The sequence below is a fragment of the Pyxicephalus adspersus genome, chromosome 3 (assembly GCF_032062135.1).
Source record: "Pyxicephalus adspersus chromosome 3, UCB_Pads_2.0, whole genome shotgun sequence".
Lineage (NCBI taxonomy): Eukaryota > Metazoa > Chordata > Amphibia > Anura > Pyxicephalidae > Pyxicephalus > Pyxicephalus adspersus.
In genome coordinates, this window is record NC_092860.1 from 59,580,211 (window position 1) to 59,597,248 (window position 17,038).

Below are 17,038 nucleotides of genomic sequence, written 5' to 3' on the forward strand. Positions count from 1 at the left end.
TTTGTTCCTTGGCTAGATCTGAAAGATTGAATTGGATTAAAAAAAAAAAAAAAAAAAACTTAAGGGAATTCACAGGTTGACAGAACACAAGCTGTATGTTTATTCAAAATTCCAACTGTTTTCTATCCTGGTAAAACAATCAAAAGAGCAGAACCTTGTACACTGAGTTTTGGCACTTCTGATCAATTGATTACCAATTGGAATATCTATAGGATCAGTGAGAGCACACAATCACAGCAGATCTGGTCATTTGTACCAGGGCATATTCATTAAAATGGAACAGATAACCAGATTTAGTTCCTAAATTACTCCTTTTCATTCCCACCATATTGATGTCAGATAGGATAGATCAATGGCATCATATAAGTCACATAAGTGAGGCATGGCAAGCTTTGTATTTTTTCAGAACAGAATTGATTTTATTGCACATTTATCTAGTATAGACTATGAAGTTTTCATGCAGATTTATAAAATATAGGCTTATTATAGGGGACGTGTTGGTGCACACAAGATTTGCTACTGCTTTGATATTAGTCTATAAAAACATTGTAGTCTACATGCAATCGTCAGTGAAGCAGTTGTCTCTGAAATCTCCCCCATTTCTTAATAACCAGCCATTTTTGTGCTCTTGGTCCTTTCTGGCATCCTAACAAGTTCCTCAATGGATGCATTGTTATCCTTACCACATTCAAGGTCAAGGTACAGGAGATTCTTTCACAGGGGCCGAAAAGTAAAAATAAATTCCTAGGGATCCCATTCCATCTGTATTAACAAAATACACACACATTGAAGAACACAGTTTGGGAATATACATCCCCCAGGTTCTTCAAGGTTTTCACATTATTCGCAATACTGGAACCTTCCTCCCTTCTGCACAGGACTTGGCAACAAGTTTTCAACAAATTAGTTAGGAGTGCAGTGATACCAATGCTCAGGAAAGACTGGACTAGGTAAGGGAAAGAGGTCTTCTTCAAAAGATGTCTCTGACTCTAAATGCTCTGGTAAAAATAGGGTTAAAATAGAGACACAAACGAGGATACTTCCCATTTTACTGATACTTTTTTTTTTAACAGAGTAATGGGGATTCTCTGTACTGTGTGGTGGTTTTTGTTTCCTCTTATATGCAAATCCTTGCCTAACAATGCTGATGAGAGGGACACAGAAGATAGCATGATGGACAAGAAAAAACATGTGTTACCATTAGAAGAGTTACACTATGATCAAAATAAGACAGTATGCGGAGCAAAGGCAAGAACCAGCTGGGGTAACCTGGAGACCTATGGGCACCTCAGGGATTATGAGGCTGACTTTTTGGATTCAGTCAAACAAGAAACTTGGGAACAACCTCACTTGTTTGGCATGTGCCCGGAAGACAAGCAGTCCACAACTCTGATTGCAACAAAGAAAATAGCAAATTTTCTTGCAAACCCTCAGGGAAGACAATTAGTCATCATGCACCTACAAAAAGGTATGTTCTGTCTTGCTCTCTCTTGAAATACAAATGTGGCTGCTTGTCATAAGGACTGTCCTAATAGTAGTACCAAATAAATCTTTTTCTCTCCTTCATAGTTAAGTGGGAACCTGGTGTCAGTATGCACTTTCATGGAAGTCTCCAAGAACAAACTTCTTCTATTCTTCAACACTTGCACTTAATGATCGCAATCTTTTTTCCTGATACTGGCAAGCTTTCAATGGATCAACTAAAATCCAAGATCATACTGTCAGGAGAAGCTTTCCCACAACCGCAAGTAGGTCTATCCAATTTAACCTATTTAGTTTAGCAAGTTTTTTTTTTTTTTTTACACTTTTGCGGATTTATGTACATAGTGTAAAACTTTGTCATTACTTGAGATAAAGTAATGTACACAAACTAGGCATTTGTTTGGAACTGCTGTAAACTTTGAAGAAAAAAAAAACATGTATTTGGAATGCAACATGAAAAAAAAAATACGAAAAATGAATAAAAACAAAATTAAAAAAATATTCAGAAAAGGGGAAAGGAATTTTCTTTTAGGGCTGAATAAAGTTAGCTAATGGTTAAGAATGAGTCAAATAGAAATACATTTTTTTTTAAATATTTCTTATTTTTGCTTGTGCTATCTCCCTAAATGCAGCAGCTTTTGTAAGCTACTGTCAGTTTCATTGAATGATCACTGCAATTGCTTGTAGTAGTAACCATTTAAACAAGACAGATTTGCCTTGACTTAAAGTGTCAGGTGAACTGCAAATTGGAAATATTATAAGACATTTTTATTATATAATATAATATTATTATATTATTGTACCTAAATATGTTTGCTCGTTGTAACTAATTTTCTTGTTAAAACAAAGCTGAGCTCTTAACTAAAGAACTATTTTTATAGGTTGTCTGCATGTCACCAGAGACTCGTTATCTGGTCCTCAAACCGAGCGGAACAGTTAAGAGTGTTGAGTCGGGGGATCTAAAACTCCACATCTCCTTTCATGTGAAACAGTATCCTGAGGGTAAGAAAGCAAAAAGAATGAAAAACTGTTATTGCAACTGGTTGAACACGGGCAGTGATCACAGGAGCCAATGGCTTCTTGAAAATACCAGCACCAAAGTAGTCTGGGTTTACAGGACATATATATATATATATATATATATATATATATATATATATATATACATATATAAATATATATAAAAGTACGAACATTAACTGATTATATAAATATATATATATATATATATATATATATATATATATATATTACAGTTAATGTTCGTACTTTAAATTTTAGGTAATCCATGCTATGATGAGACACTTTTTGCAGATGCTAATTTTTTTTTCAAATCAGCATTGACATTGATTGGCTGATTATAAAAATGACTTAGTCTAGGAAAGGACATGATAAAAAGAGCAATTTCTAAGACCAAGCTATGAATAGGGAATAATTATTTATTTTTGTTCCAAAGATTTAACAGAAGGAGGGAGATAATCTAAAGTGAGGAGAACCCCACTTTTGAGTACAGTCAGGTTACCATTTATTACGAGTGAAGTTGTTTCTCTGGGAAGTTTTTTCTTCTCGTTTTCTGACCCAGTTAAAAGAACAGAAAGTGAATCTTTCTGTGAACAGTGAACCCTGATAACAAAACAACCTGACCAAGGGACAAACTCCTACAAATTGTACCTAATGCATGATAATGGATTTTGCATGGAGTCCATTTAAAGAGCTGGGTTAAGGGTTGAGGTGGTAAAAGTGTCAATAATGTGGATTAAGTTAAAGTGAATTTTGCACTTCACAGCTACTAAGGGCTTTATAGTACCTCCCATCTTAAACTGTTAGAGACAAGGAGGAACATGATTTGTACACTGTGTTTGTGCAAAGCAAGGGTAATGTCACACAGTTCCTGAGGATGCTGGGGATCTAAATCTTGTATGAGTGTATTCATGTAATATACAGGAGCAACGTTTTGTGATATTTTCCTACATGTAGGTGAAATAACAAAAGTAAATATTTATTCCTTTTATTTTAGATATTTTTTTAGGCCTAAAAAAGTTAAAAAAAAAAAAAAGTTAGGATGGGAAAGGGGACAGAATGTTTCTATTAAACCCTAAATTGCTGCAGGGTTTTCCAACTACTTAGATTCATCTACTTGTTAAAGATTTTTTTTTAAGCATCAATGTGTTACCAAAGGGAAAAAAAAGACATCAGATAAAATGTAATGCTCCAAATAATATTATTTGATTGAAACAGATTCCTGGTTTCTTGGCAAAGTCGTCTTTCCATATCTCTAGATTAGGCTCCCAAAACAGCTACCTCCACTGTTGTATTTATATTTTTATGCTGTGTCTGAGATAAAATAACACTAAAATTAGAAGCGTTTGTGATATATGCTGTTGATTGTTAATATGTATATTGACTTAGAAATGCATACATCCATGCAGACTGGGGCAGCGCTATAAGAATTAAAAAAGTGCACTTAGGGCTCTATTTATAAAACAGGGAATCAGACATCCTCTCAAACATTCCTAGTGGGAATATTTCAGGTACAAGTGTTTCAAAGGCAGTAATTGCAACTCATGACGCGGTGATAAGTAAATTATCTCTCCAAAAGGGAATGATTTTACATTGCAAAAGCTACCTAATTATGTACAAGGAAAAGGTTTAAAAAATTCTCTTGTAAGGAGATTATTTACTTTGTTTAGTGAACAGCTTATATTTCTTCAGACAATCAACCTCAATGGATGTGACATTGAAGATATATAATAGGCACTTTGTTAATACACTTCTATGTATTTATCAAATTATAAATTATTACATTCATTTTATTTGCAATCAATAGGAGGATTGCATTTTAGCTCTAAAATATAAATTAATTTATGATGGTTGAAGGAAAATAAATGATACATAAGTGAGATTCTCTACAATGGTAAAATGTTTTGTCTCACATGCAACCTGCATTTAAAAAATGAACTTGGATGCTGCTGATAATCTGGACATATGTTTGTGCTTTTTTCTGATATATGGTGCAAAACATTGACTATAAGAAAATGCATCTTTTTTTCTCTGACTTACGAATATGAATATTTTTATTTTTTATGTGAACAGGACATATAGTTCAAGCTACTGAAGCAGAACAATACTTGTTTGGTATGGATGAAAACTGTTTGACCAAGATCACACCAGTTATACTTATGATTGTAGGCCAGACTGCAGTTTATCCATCCATCATAAAATCTGATCACATTTCATCAGGTTCCAGGTGTGTATTAAAAGCAAAATATCAATGTTTGATTGTATTCACTTGTTGAGAACTTTATTTTGTAGTTTGAATACCTACTGCTGTCATTTTTTTAACAAAGCATGAAGAGATCTGCTACCCACCAATTCAGTATTTCTGGTTGCAAGCTGAATGTCGGTCCTATATTTTCTTCTGCACTATATATTTGGTTAAATACCAGTAAGAGTTCAAGTTTGTCTTGTACACCAAGTCTGTCAGCACACCTAGAAATGAATAAATGTAATTACTATTCTTTTAACTTTCTAGTTCTTGCTGATTCTTAAGTGGGTCTGACTGGCTTTAAAATGTATTGTTAATTTACTTCATTTTGTATAACATTTTTAAATATTTTACACGGTGGTACTGCCTATACTATGCAAGAACTGTACAGTTTCAAGCTGAACTCTGGACATAAAATCTTTAATTTTGTTATTTAATTAAGAGAGCAGAGATGTGGACAAAATTTCATGTTATTTTACTGTATTACTGTGGTCTCATTAGGCATTTGTCCTATACAGGTTCCACCATTCTCTACTAAATCTTTCATACCCATCCATTTCACGATCAAGGATTTGACTATGCCCATACCAGGTCATGCAACTGGAGTTAGTGGCAATGGGGGTCAGTACTGTTTGGTAATGTTAATTTATATGCAAGTAATGCATATATGGGTTGCAAGCTATAAAAGCAGGTATACCAACAGAAAAAAGGATTTTAGGCAACCCGTGTATTGTATTATTGATTACTTCTCATTATACAAAAACAATTAATCATTGTCTGAATCTCAATCCTATTCACAATTCGATATATACATATAAATATGCTTTGTAGGCACTAGACAATCGTCATCTAACGAAATGTGAGAGATAACAAATATATTGTCGCATACGTAGAAGCCATAAGGGGTGTCGGTACGCTTAGCGAAGCTTAGGGCAAATGCTTGTCAGTATTTAGGTTTACAGTAAATACATAACATTACTGCAAATAGCAAGAGATGGCTTATGTAAAGTAGTAAGAAATAAATGCATCAAACTACAGTAGCTATAAACATTTCAAAGAGGTATTGCACATATAGTTATATAAATAGGTTATAAGTATGAATGAAATCATACATATACAGTTAGAAAAAATTGATATTAATAGATAGCTACATTAGCGCTTCTCTGATATAAGGAAATTACTTACATTGTCCATGCAGAACAAAAGATGGGATTTGGTATATATGGGGTACTCCCCATTCGGATAGAAGTACAGGAAATCCCCTGATTATGAGAGATACCTATAGTGGGTGAGTATAAAATAAATGATTAAGTAAATACAAATATGTCAGAGAGATATTGGTAGATGAGGAGACAAATGATGTGGATGGTAAAGTTTCCTTGTCATCGTGGTAAGGCAGAGGACCGCAGCTGCGGTGTAAACGAACTGGTATTGGAAGATGACGTGATGCGCGGGATACCAGAAGCTATCCCTATATAAGGTATACAGGGGGCGACGCTATGGGGAACTCACATGCCACGTCCACGTAACCAAGGTGGGAACACGGGAATTGCCTAGGGTTCCGTCCCCCCATGTGACATCAGGCTGCACAGGGGTTTTCCCCAGATCATCCGGCTCATTGCCGGACTGCATGCAGGATTATTGCATGAGTCACCAAAGCATGCCTATTCGTGTTAACGGGCACATGTGGGGACGTGGCTAGTTGGGATGGCAGACAGTCATACCCACCTGCCTAAAGTGCACCAGCTAAAAATTCAGTGCTTCAGTCCCTGCAAATCAGGTTAAATAGGAGAAAACTCCAAATAGGTGGAAAGTGAAAAAAAATTTAAAAAAATAACATATACTATAAGTGAACTGGAGAGAGAGGTTAAATGGGGGGCAAAATGTGAATATTTTATATCTGAGAGATTTATGGATGTGACTCACAAAAATTTAACTAACATATGAATGATAGTTTGAGTGCCACACTTACTTCTTCCTCACTAAAGCACAGGCATCCCTATCCTGCGCATGCTTGCAGTTCTGAAGCTGGGCGTGCCTCTGTTTCTAAGCTTTATCAATTCTGTCCAATCCACTGGCCAATCAAATAATGACCTCTTGATCAGTCCTGGCTATTTAGCTGGCTCACAGACTCCACTTTGTGTTCGTGCTTCCTGGTTCTGTGAACTACGTCCTGTACACCTACTGCCTAATCCAGTGTTTCCTAAGTCCAGCTCCTGTGTTAACCCCTTGTTGTCCCGTCTGTTGGTTCCCAGCCAACTTCCCTGTGCTGTTCCTGTCTGCCTGTGGATATCCCTGCAGCACCTGTACCTCCTGCTGTTTCCTGTGTTCCCTGTGCCCGCAGTGGCCTTTGGGTCAGTGTTGTTTGTCTCCTGGATCCCTGGCTATTGACCCCTAGCGTGTAACCTGGCCTCTCTTGCTTGCTGCCTGTCTCGACCCCGGGTTTCCTTGACTACCCCTCTGGTTAGTGATTTTGTACTGTGCTTGCCCACCTTGGTGTGCCCAAGGACTGCAACCTGGCTGTAACCTGCAGCGCAACATTCTCACCATCAGAGGCTCTGGAGAAAACCTGGTTACGGCTTAGGCTCTGCGCCTTGGCCCTTCTCAGGGCTCGCACCACCTTCATACGTCCCCTAGTGGTTCTGTCTCTCTGTGCATGACATTGAGTACAAATAAAATTGTATCAAGATTTTGTAGCTAATATAAAATTTTGGATACATAAGTATTAGGCAGTTATAAACACTGGCTACCATGTAGACAGTAATTACAGTAACACAAATATAGGTATATTGATGACAACAAAACAAAATTAAGAAAAATGAATACAAAAGGAACATAAAAATGAGTAACAGGAAAATCATAGACTACAATTGTACAAAGTTACAAAAAAGAGTTTGTTATAAAAAAAGTTATAAAAAAAGGTTTGAAGCTGAATATTTTGTTTAATCCTGGAAAATGGTTCGCTTTTAGTAAGAAAATCCATTTGGTTCCACTTTGGAGAAGTTTTTTTTTTATCTAAGTCACTTTCTCTCATGTTGGGGGGGACTTTTTCAAGGGCTGCAAATGTTATTGTTTGTATTGAATTTGTGTTCAGTTCCAACGTGGAAACTGATCAGATCAAGTACACGCTCGTAAACACGCTTCTTTAAAGGTCTTTTAATTTTGCCAACATAGAAACGACCACAGCAACACATAATGAGATAGATAGTTCCTCAGGAGAGGCAGCTGACATGATAATTTAATTTGTGTACAGACCAATTGGGAAATGGTAATGCTAAGTTTTCGTGTATCCAATTACATTGACCGCAATGGCCGCACTTGAATGTGCCATGGGGCCTATCGTCATGTTGGGTGATAGGGTGTGAAGTATAATGGCTGGAAACCAAAGAGTCTCTTAGAGAACCAGACTTTGTCTATGTGATGGATGGTTTGTTACCGAGATTAGTTTGGATATTTGGATCGGAGATGGGAATGTTTCAGTGTTTAGATATTAAATTGTAGATATTGTGATGGTGTTGGTTGTAACGTGTGACAATGGGTATTCTAGAATCTGAAGATGGTAGATGTTTTTTGAAAATAAGGTCTTCTTCTAGTGAGAGAAGAGACCCTTTGGTAGGTCCTTTTGAGGTGTTTCTTGCTATAGCCTATTTGTGTAAGTCTGTCCGTGAGTGTTTTAGCTTCTAATTTAAAGTCATCAACAGATGTGCAATTTCTTCTGAGTCTGAGCATTTGACTGTATGGAATGCTATTGACTAAAGATTCAGGGTGTGCGCTCTGGGCATGTAATATAGTGTTCCCTGCTGTCTCTTTTCTATATAATGTTGTAGTGATGTGTAAATCCTGGGAAATGTTAATTTAGATATCCAGAAACAAGATCTGTTGGGAGTGGAAGCAAAAGGTAAACTTAAGGTTGAAGTCATTTGTCTTAATGCATTCAAAGAGTTCATCAAGTAGATGATGTGGGCCAGTCCAGATGATGAGGATATCATTGATGAATCGGCTCCAAAGCTTGATGTGGATGTGTAATGGGGCATAACAAGTGCAGGAAAAGTTTTTTTCTCCCAATGTCCTAGATAAAGGTTAGCATATGATGGGGCACACTTCGTCCCCATCTTGTGGTTGTAGGTATACGGTATACACACTTCTTGTGGTTGTAGGTATCCGGTATTGTTGAATGTGAACACATTGCGAGTAAGAATGAACTGTAGAAGTGATGAAATAAAGCTATTGTAGGGGTATAGTGATGGATCATTTGTGTGTAAAATGGAGTCTATAATTGAAAGGCCTTTGGTATGTGGTATACTGCTGTAAACTGCTTCAACATCCACAGTGACCAAGAGAGTGTCAGGAGGGACTGTCATGTTGTGTAATGTTTGGAGCAGTTGGATGGTGTCCCTGAGAAATGAGGGTAATTTCACTACAAATGATCTGAGATAGGTGACCACCAGATCACTGGCGTTGGAGGAAATAGCGTCTATGCCCGCAACAATGGGGCGGCTGGGTGGATTTTGTAGGTTTTTGTATACCTTTGGGAGGCTATGGAAAGTTGGTGTAACAGGGTGTTTGTTCCAAAGAAAGTCTCTGGTTCTGGTATCTATACAGCCTGGCGAGTGTGCTTGGTAATAATGAGTAGTATTCCTCATAGAATGAACTGATATCTGCAGGATGAATGATCTTATACCATTCAGTGTTTTGTAGTATGTTAAGTAAAGTATGTGGTTATCCATGATGACTATGTTGCCGCCTTTGTCTGCTAGTTTAATGGTTATATGGTGATTGTTTTACAGTCTTATAAGGGCATATTTTTGAGTTTTGGTAATATTGGGGGGAGGGTTGTATAATATGAAAATCAAAATCCAAAATGACCTTGGCGAGGACATTGACAAATGTTTGAACATAAGCATTGTAGGATGGGGGGGTTATTAGGTAGATTTATTGCTTTTAATTAGTATGGTTGGTACCGTGTTTCCCCGATGATAAGGCATCCCCATCAAATAGGCCACCCCCCCGACTTTTGCTCAAACAATTAAAATAAAGCACCCCCCGCAAATAAGACATCCTCCGATACCGGATACTGTGTGCCTCTGTGTGACTCCTCGATGCTGGCTGCAGTGCAGAGTGAAACTGAAAGTAACTTCAAAAGACAAGCAAGCTGCTGATCCCTGCCCTAACAGAGTCTGTTACCCGGCCGTAGAAGCCAGAAAAAAAGTGAGTCAGTGTTCAGAAGGGGACAATCAATGAATCAATGGCACATGAGTGATCAGAAAGGGGACAATCAATGGCACATGAGTGAAGTGAGCCAGGGCATATTTTGGCATTTAAAAAAATATAAGACAGTGCCTTATTATAGGGGAAACAGGGTATATATGAGGGGGGATGGTGTGCAGTATGAAGAGGGTCTATGGTGTGGCGTTGTGTGTGGCTTCCGTTGTATAGGTCTTCAATTTAGTGGAGGCTTCTAGCACCTAAACCCCAGTTTCTCTGGAAGGGGGGGTACAGGTGAAAAAAATGATGGGTGCAAAAGCAGGACACCTGTGGCTAACACCCCCTAAAATTTCATCATTAGGCCATCGCCAGAACATAAAAAACTCTGCCCATCAAAAAAATCTACCCTGTTACACATTGCTGGAGGCTTGCACACCTGAACCACAATTTCTCTGGAACAGGGGGTACAGGTGAACAAAATTAGAGGTGCAAGTGGGGGACACCTGTGGCTAACACCCCCTAAAATTTCATTGTTAGGCCATCACCAAAACATAAAAAACTCCACCCATCAAAAAAATCTACCCTGTTACACATTGACATGACATGCTGCATTCATAAACAAACAGTGAAAGTGAAACTTACCTAACAATGAAGTCATTGTTCACGCCCATTGTTATACACCTCCTGGGAGATTTTTTCTACAGGTAGATTTTTTCGTTAGGACACTGGATGATCTGGGGAAAACCTCTGTGCAGCCTGATGTCACACGGGGAGGTGGAACCCTTGGGAATCCCTTGATCGTCATCACACACGGCCCGAAGTGTTCTCACATCGGTTACATGCATGTGGTGTGAGAGGTCCCCGTAGCACCGCCCTCCGTATACCTTATATAGGGATGGCTTCTGTGATCTCCCGCGTCACCTCATCTTCCAATACCAGCTGGTTTACACAGCGGCTGCGGTCCTCTGTCTTACCATGCTGACATTTGCTACAAGGTAACGTTACCATCCACATTATTTGTCTCCCACCTACCAATATCTCTCTGACATATTTGTATTTACTTAATCATTTATCTTATACTCACCCACTATAGGTATTTCTCAAAATTGGGGAATTTCCTGTACTTTTCCTCCACGTTGGAGGCACCCAATCTTTTCTATCTGAATGGGAAGTACCCCATACATACCAAATCTCATCTTTGACACTATATGTGCAATACCCCTTGTGAAATGTTCATAACTACTGTTTTTTGATATTAAGTTTTTGCAATAATTTCTTACTGCTTTACATAAGCCTTCTCTTGCTATTTGCAGTAATGTTATGTATTTACTGTAAACTTAGATACTGATCAGCATTTGCTTTTCGCAAAGTTTCGCTAAGCGTACCGCCACCCTTGAGGAAGCTCACTTCAGGCGAAATGCGTCTGGTTTACTGCCTCTACGTATGGGACAGTATATTTGTTATCTCTCACATTTAATTAGATGATGATTGTCTAGTGCCTACATGGCCCATTCATATGTATATATCGAATTGTGAATTTCAATAAGATTGAGATTCAGGCAATGATTGTTTTTGTATTATAAGAAATAATCAATATTACAATACACTGTTTGCCTAAAACCCTTCTTTCTGTTGTTATTCCTTCTTTTTGTACCCAGGGTTGGCCAAACGCTTTTCCAAGGCAATCTATGTCATTCCACCAGGTATTAGATTTTTAGCCAAGCTATAAAAGCAAACAGAATTGAGATCAGAGAAGCACAGGGCCCCTAATAATTTTGCATAAAAAAAACAGGATATAATATAGGGTTAAGCATGATGTCTATTTCCACAGCATTTTGCACCACTGTACAGTCATTGGGATCCCGAGCTCTTTATACTGCTAAAGATGCATTATTTTTATATGTGACTAACAAATTTCTATGCTATGTTTTATTTGCAGAATTCAGTCTAACCAAATGGCGGTTCCATCTAAGAAAAAGGATGACTTTTTAGAAACACTGTCTCACTTTTCAACACTTCTAATGGCATCTAATGGAAAAGCATCTTCCACTATTCATTTTCCTCTTGATCCTGATGATGACAGTGCTGGTGACCTTCGACCCCAACTTTTAAATGTTACAGAAGTTGAGGCTTTGGAATGGCTAGTTGAATCTCAGGAACCTCTTGTCTTTTTGTTTTTACCTGGAAGCAAAAATGTACTGGCCAGCATAATTCAAGGACGATTGAATGGAACACTGCTAGAAAAGATCACAGAAAAGTTACAAGTGGTACTAGAAGACCTGAAGGAAGTACTTTCCACTGCTGAACATATCCAAGTTCTTCAGACACTTTTAAGCTCTTGTTATGGTTATTTCAACATTAGCTATTTGCATATGGAAGAGAAGAAAGAATTGCAGCTGTCTGAAAGCAAGCATAGGAAACTGCATTCTCTAATGCTTCTTAAAATGCTACAGACGGTTCGAGTCTATTGGCAAGATCGCAAAAAACAGTTCCGCCCAAATCGAGGAACAAACTTGAAACCTCACTGCCGCTTGCAAGAGCTTACGATCAATCTAAAACCTTATACAGAATACAAAGATATTTATTTTCCTGAAGAAATCAATATAAATAACTGTGTTGGACCTTGCAGATTTCCACAGACCACTCAAAGGGACTATCAGGCCCATGTTATTCTGCTCATCCAACTGCAAGAGAGAAAGCAGTCTGCTCTTGACCGACCTCCTTGTTGTGTCCCTGTACGATATCAGGAACAATGGCTAATGGTTGCACATGAGAATGGCATTAAGCTTCAGCTTTATCCCAATATGGTTGCAAAAGAGTGTGGCTGCAGATAAAGATATTGGTCTGCATTGTATACATTTATGACACTAATATATACACAGTGAGGGAAAGAAGTATTTGATCCCCCTGCTGTTTTTGTACGTTTGCCCTCTGACAAACAAATGACCAGCCTATAATTGTAATGGTAGGTTTATAGTAGCTGTGAGGGACATAATACCAAGAAAAGAACCCTCAAAAACCCAGTGCTCAAAAGTCAGAGCTTGATGTGCATTGTAATGAGTGAAATAAGTATTTGATCCCCTATCAACCAGCAAGATTTCAGGCTCCCAGGTGTCCTCACCGTATGCAGGTAATAAACTGGGATTAGGAGCACCCTCTGTAAGGGAGTGCTCCTAATCCAGTTTGTTACAGTACCTGTATAAAAGACACCTGTCCACAGAAGCAATCAGATTCCAAACTAGCCACCATGGCCAAGACCAAGAGCTGTCTAGGGATGTCAGGGACAAGATTGTAGACTTACACAAGGCTGGACTGGGCTACAAGACTATCCCCAAGCAGCATCATGAGAAGGTGACAACAGTTGGCGCGAAAAATTGCAAATGGAAGAAACACAGCATAACTGTCAATCTCCCTCGATCTGGGGCTCCATGCAAGATTTCCATGCAATGATCATGAGAACGGTGACGAAGCAGCCCAAAACTACATGGGGGGAACTTGTCAATGATCTCAGGGCAGCTGGGACCATAGTCACCAAGAAAACAATTGGTAACATACTGCGCCGTGAAGGCCTGAAATCTTGCGGAGCTCGCAAGGTCCCCCTGCTCAAGACAAGCACATGTACAGGCCCGTCTGCAGTTTGCCAATGAACATCTGAATGATCCAGAGGAGAACTGGGTGAAAGTGTTGTGGTCAGATGAGACTAAAATTGAGCTATTTGGCATCAACTTAACTCGCTGTGTTTGCACCTTCACCGCATCTAAGGGACGATGGACGGGGCCATGTACCGTCAAATCTTGGATGAGCACCTCCTTCCCTTGGCCAGGGCACTGAAAATGGGTTGTGGATGGGTATTCCAGCATGACAATGACCCAATACACAAGGCCAAGGCAAAAAAGGAGTGGCTCAAGACGAAGCACATGAAGGTCCTGGAGTGGCCTAGCCAGTCTCCAGACCTTAATCCCATAGAAAATCTGTGGAGGGAGCTTAAGGTTCGAGTTGCCAGACATCAGCCTCAAAACCTTACTGACTTGAAGAGGATCTGAAAAGAGGAGTGGGACAAAATCCCTCCTGAGATGTGTGCAAACCTGGTGGCCAACTACAAGAAACATCTGACCTCTGTGATTGCCAACAAGGGGTTTGCCACCAAGTACTATGTCATCTTTTGTGAAGGGATCAAATACTTATTTTACTCATTACAATGTACATCAAGCACTGGGTTTTTGAGGGTTCTTTTGTTGTTATTCTGTCTCTCACAGCTACAATAAACCTACCATTACAATTATAGACTGGTTATTTCTTTGTCAGAGGACAAACGTACAAAATCAGGAGGGGATCAAATACTTCTTTCCCTCACTGTATGTATGTATATATATATATATATATATATATATATATATATATATATTTATATTAGGCAACAGCAAAGAAGGTAATGCCCACAGTAAACATTTGTAATTCCAGAATGTGAAAGAATAAATTACTTGTTTGTAGTGTTCATTCATCCTATTGTACAAAAGCTGATTAATAGTTTGTGCTTTCTTGACTGCAACTTCAAAAAAAGTGTTAACTATATTTTGACTTCTTTAAGAAAGTCAAATATGGTTTCATAATTCTAATTATAGGTAATAATAAATAACAAGTATTTGCATTTGTATAAAGGTCTACACACATCTGCAAAAGCTTTTGTTGATAAAGTCATTTGAGCACCCAAATGATTGAAAGGCTCATTAAACATTGAACATGTTGCCAGTTGTATATAGGGCACGTCTGTATATAGGGCACGTATAGGTCATTACACCTAATGTACCGCCCAATAACTTACCCCATAGCACATTAGGGACCCCTAGGCATATTGACTTACCCCTAATGTAGTTCAAACCAGTGTATTTTTGATATAAGTGCATTTTAATACAAGTTTCAGGTATGGTTACAGTGTTACCTACATATCTGTAAGGCAGTATCTGAAAAAGACAGCTTATTTTGGATGTGCAGACACATCTGTCCTCTTATTCTCCATACTTGTGAAGGATTTCAAGTAAGTAGAGATAATTACATTAATGCAGAATTCAATAAAAAATGTTTTCATCTATTTCACAACAAATATATACACTAAGAGAAATAATATTGTTGTGGTAACATAAGGTGTAACACTTCAAGTTTTTTTAGCATGCCTAATGCAAAGTCCAAAAAATATGTGACCAATTTTGGTGTATGCAACCAGGAGCCAGGGTGCCATTAGTATTACCTCTCGATTATTTTTTGTTTTTGAGTTTAGGCCTGCTTTAAGGTAATTTCTTACAAATAATCTTCTTGCCCAGATTATTTACACTAAAGTGGCAGTAAATCACTTAGAAACAAATCAAACACTCATATTAGACAAAGCATTTTTTTTAGTTTTGGATAGAGTGGTGAGTGGTGAACTGCAGCCTCCTTTTGTTGTGTCTACAGGATAGAAAGCAAAGAGAAACATCCAATTAACAGCAGTTTAAAAGAGAAAAAGCAATTAACAGCAGTTTTAACCCTCCTCCACTCTATCCAAAATGAAGAGAGCAATCAAATCATTTTCAAAGTTCACAACTAAGACGTTTTTTCATGAGAACAGAAACTTGGCACACTGCCAGCTCTCTGTAAACAACCAGCAGTGGTTTCTAGTTAACTAATACTAAATTATTTCTAACTATTAGAAATAATGCAAAAGCCAGCTCATATAGAAATATATATAGTTGCACTTTTGCAACAACAAACAAGACACTAAATTAAATATAAATTAACTTCAACAGCATGATCAGTACTTTTGATCAAAGTAAATATTTCCTAATTTCAACTTTCTTTACCTACTTGTCTGCAATATGACTGCTTTAATAATTGTGTTGCAAAATTATTGGAAAATTGCCCAGTTATTTGATCTCTTGGCTGTCACTGTAATTGTCTGACCTGGCATATACTGCCTTCCTATTCTATGTCTTATAAACAAACCACCAGAAGCCATGTGGCTGGCTAGTTTAGGAACTTTTTTTACTGTTAAATACAGTACAGTAATATAGTTGATATTAAAAATAAAACAAATTAGATATATTAGTTATAGCCTAACTCTGTTTCAGCCTCTGAGTTACATTACATTTGCATTGATATTGTTTTAGTTCTCATTAAATGTTATATTATATGTTATATAACCATGTTGTAATAGCTGTATTATAAGTAAAGAACTTTATTATATCCTGTAACATGGGGTCTGTTTGAGTTTTATCTCCATGTTGGAGGCAAGTGATGGGGAATTTGTTTCTACTATTCTTCGTTTGGTACATTTGTAAAATGCCTAATAAACTCTAAACTCTAAACAATATTTATTGGTATATTTCAGTTAGTTTTGAGAGAGATCAGGGGGCAGATAAAAAAAGATTTCACAATATGGATGTACTTTAAAGCTTTTGCTGAAATCTCATTATCACTTAAGTCCAACAGGAAGATGGTTTTGTAATGCACACAAGATTGGTCGATTTGGAAACTGAAATTAAGAAAAATTCTCTACACTTAGTATTCTGAATGAGATTTGTGAAAACTGTGGCTGTTTCTGCACATTATTTTGATAAAAAGGGCACTTGTTTGTAAGTAAAAACTAGAAACAGGTGGCTTTAACTTGTTCTTTTTGGTTTCACCAATGGCCGTGCACCCAAGGATCAATCAGAATTTTAGATATTGGCCCACTATATATATTGACTTACTCGCCTCAGCTTGGTTGTGGAAGCACATAAAGGTAGATTCCTTCTTTTAACCAGAAGCAGTATCAACCATGAATGTTGCTTGTAGCCAAGCCCATGATATCAGAAATCATAGGAACAAATAGGTAATCTTTTCAAAGTAAAGCAATATGGTCCAAAAAGCCCTCTTTGCCTATTTCTTCTTATAATTTCTCTTTTCTATTTCTGTACACACATCTAAATGCATACATAAATGTTTTGCTTTAAGTGCACTCATGTCTATACATACATGAGTGCATATGAAGCAAAACAAGCAATATACACAAAAAATACAAACTTACCTGAATGAGGACTGAGCAAAAGTGCGGTGCATTTTTCAACTGATAAA

General features: G+C 37.6%; 1 protein-coding gene across 1 annotated transcript; it reads left to right on the top strand.

Moving 5' to 3' along the window:
- Positions 1 to 919: 919 nt before the first annotated feature.
- Positions 920 to 12,882, top strand: AMH (anti-Mullerian hormone). The gene is made up of 5 exons (XM_072407081.1): positions 920 to 1,468; positions 1,570 to 1,748; positions 2,364 to 2,484; positions 4,576 to 4,729; positions 11,892 to 12,882. The coding sequence occupies exons 1-5, from the start codon at positions 1,078 to 1,080 to the stop codon at positions 12,784 to 12,786; spliced, it is 1,740 nt and encodes a 579-aa protein (XP_072263182.1). The 5' UTR covers positions 920 to 1,077; the 3' UTR covers positions 12,787 to 12,882.
- Positions 12,883 to 17,038: the final 4,156 nt, after the last annotated feature.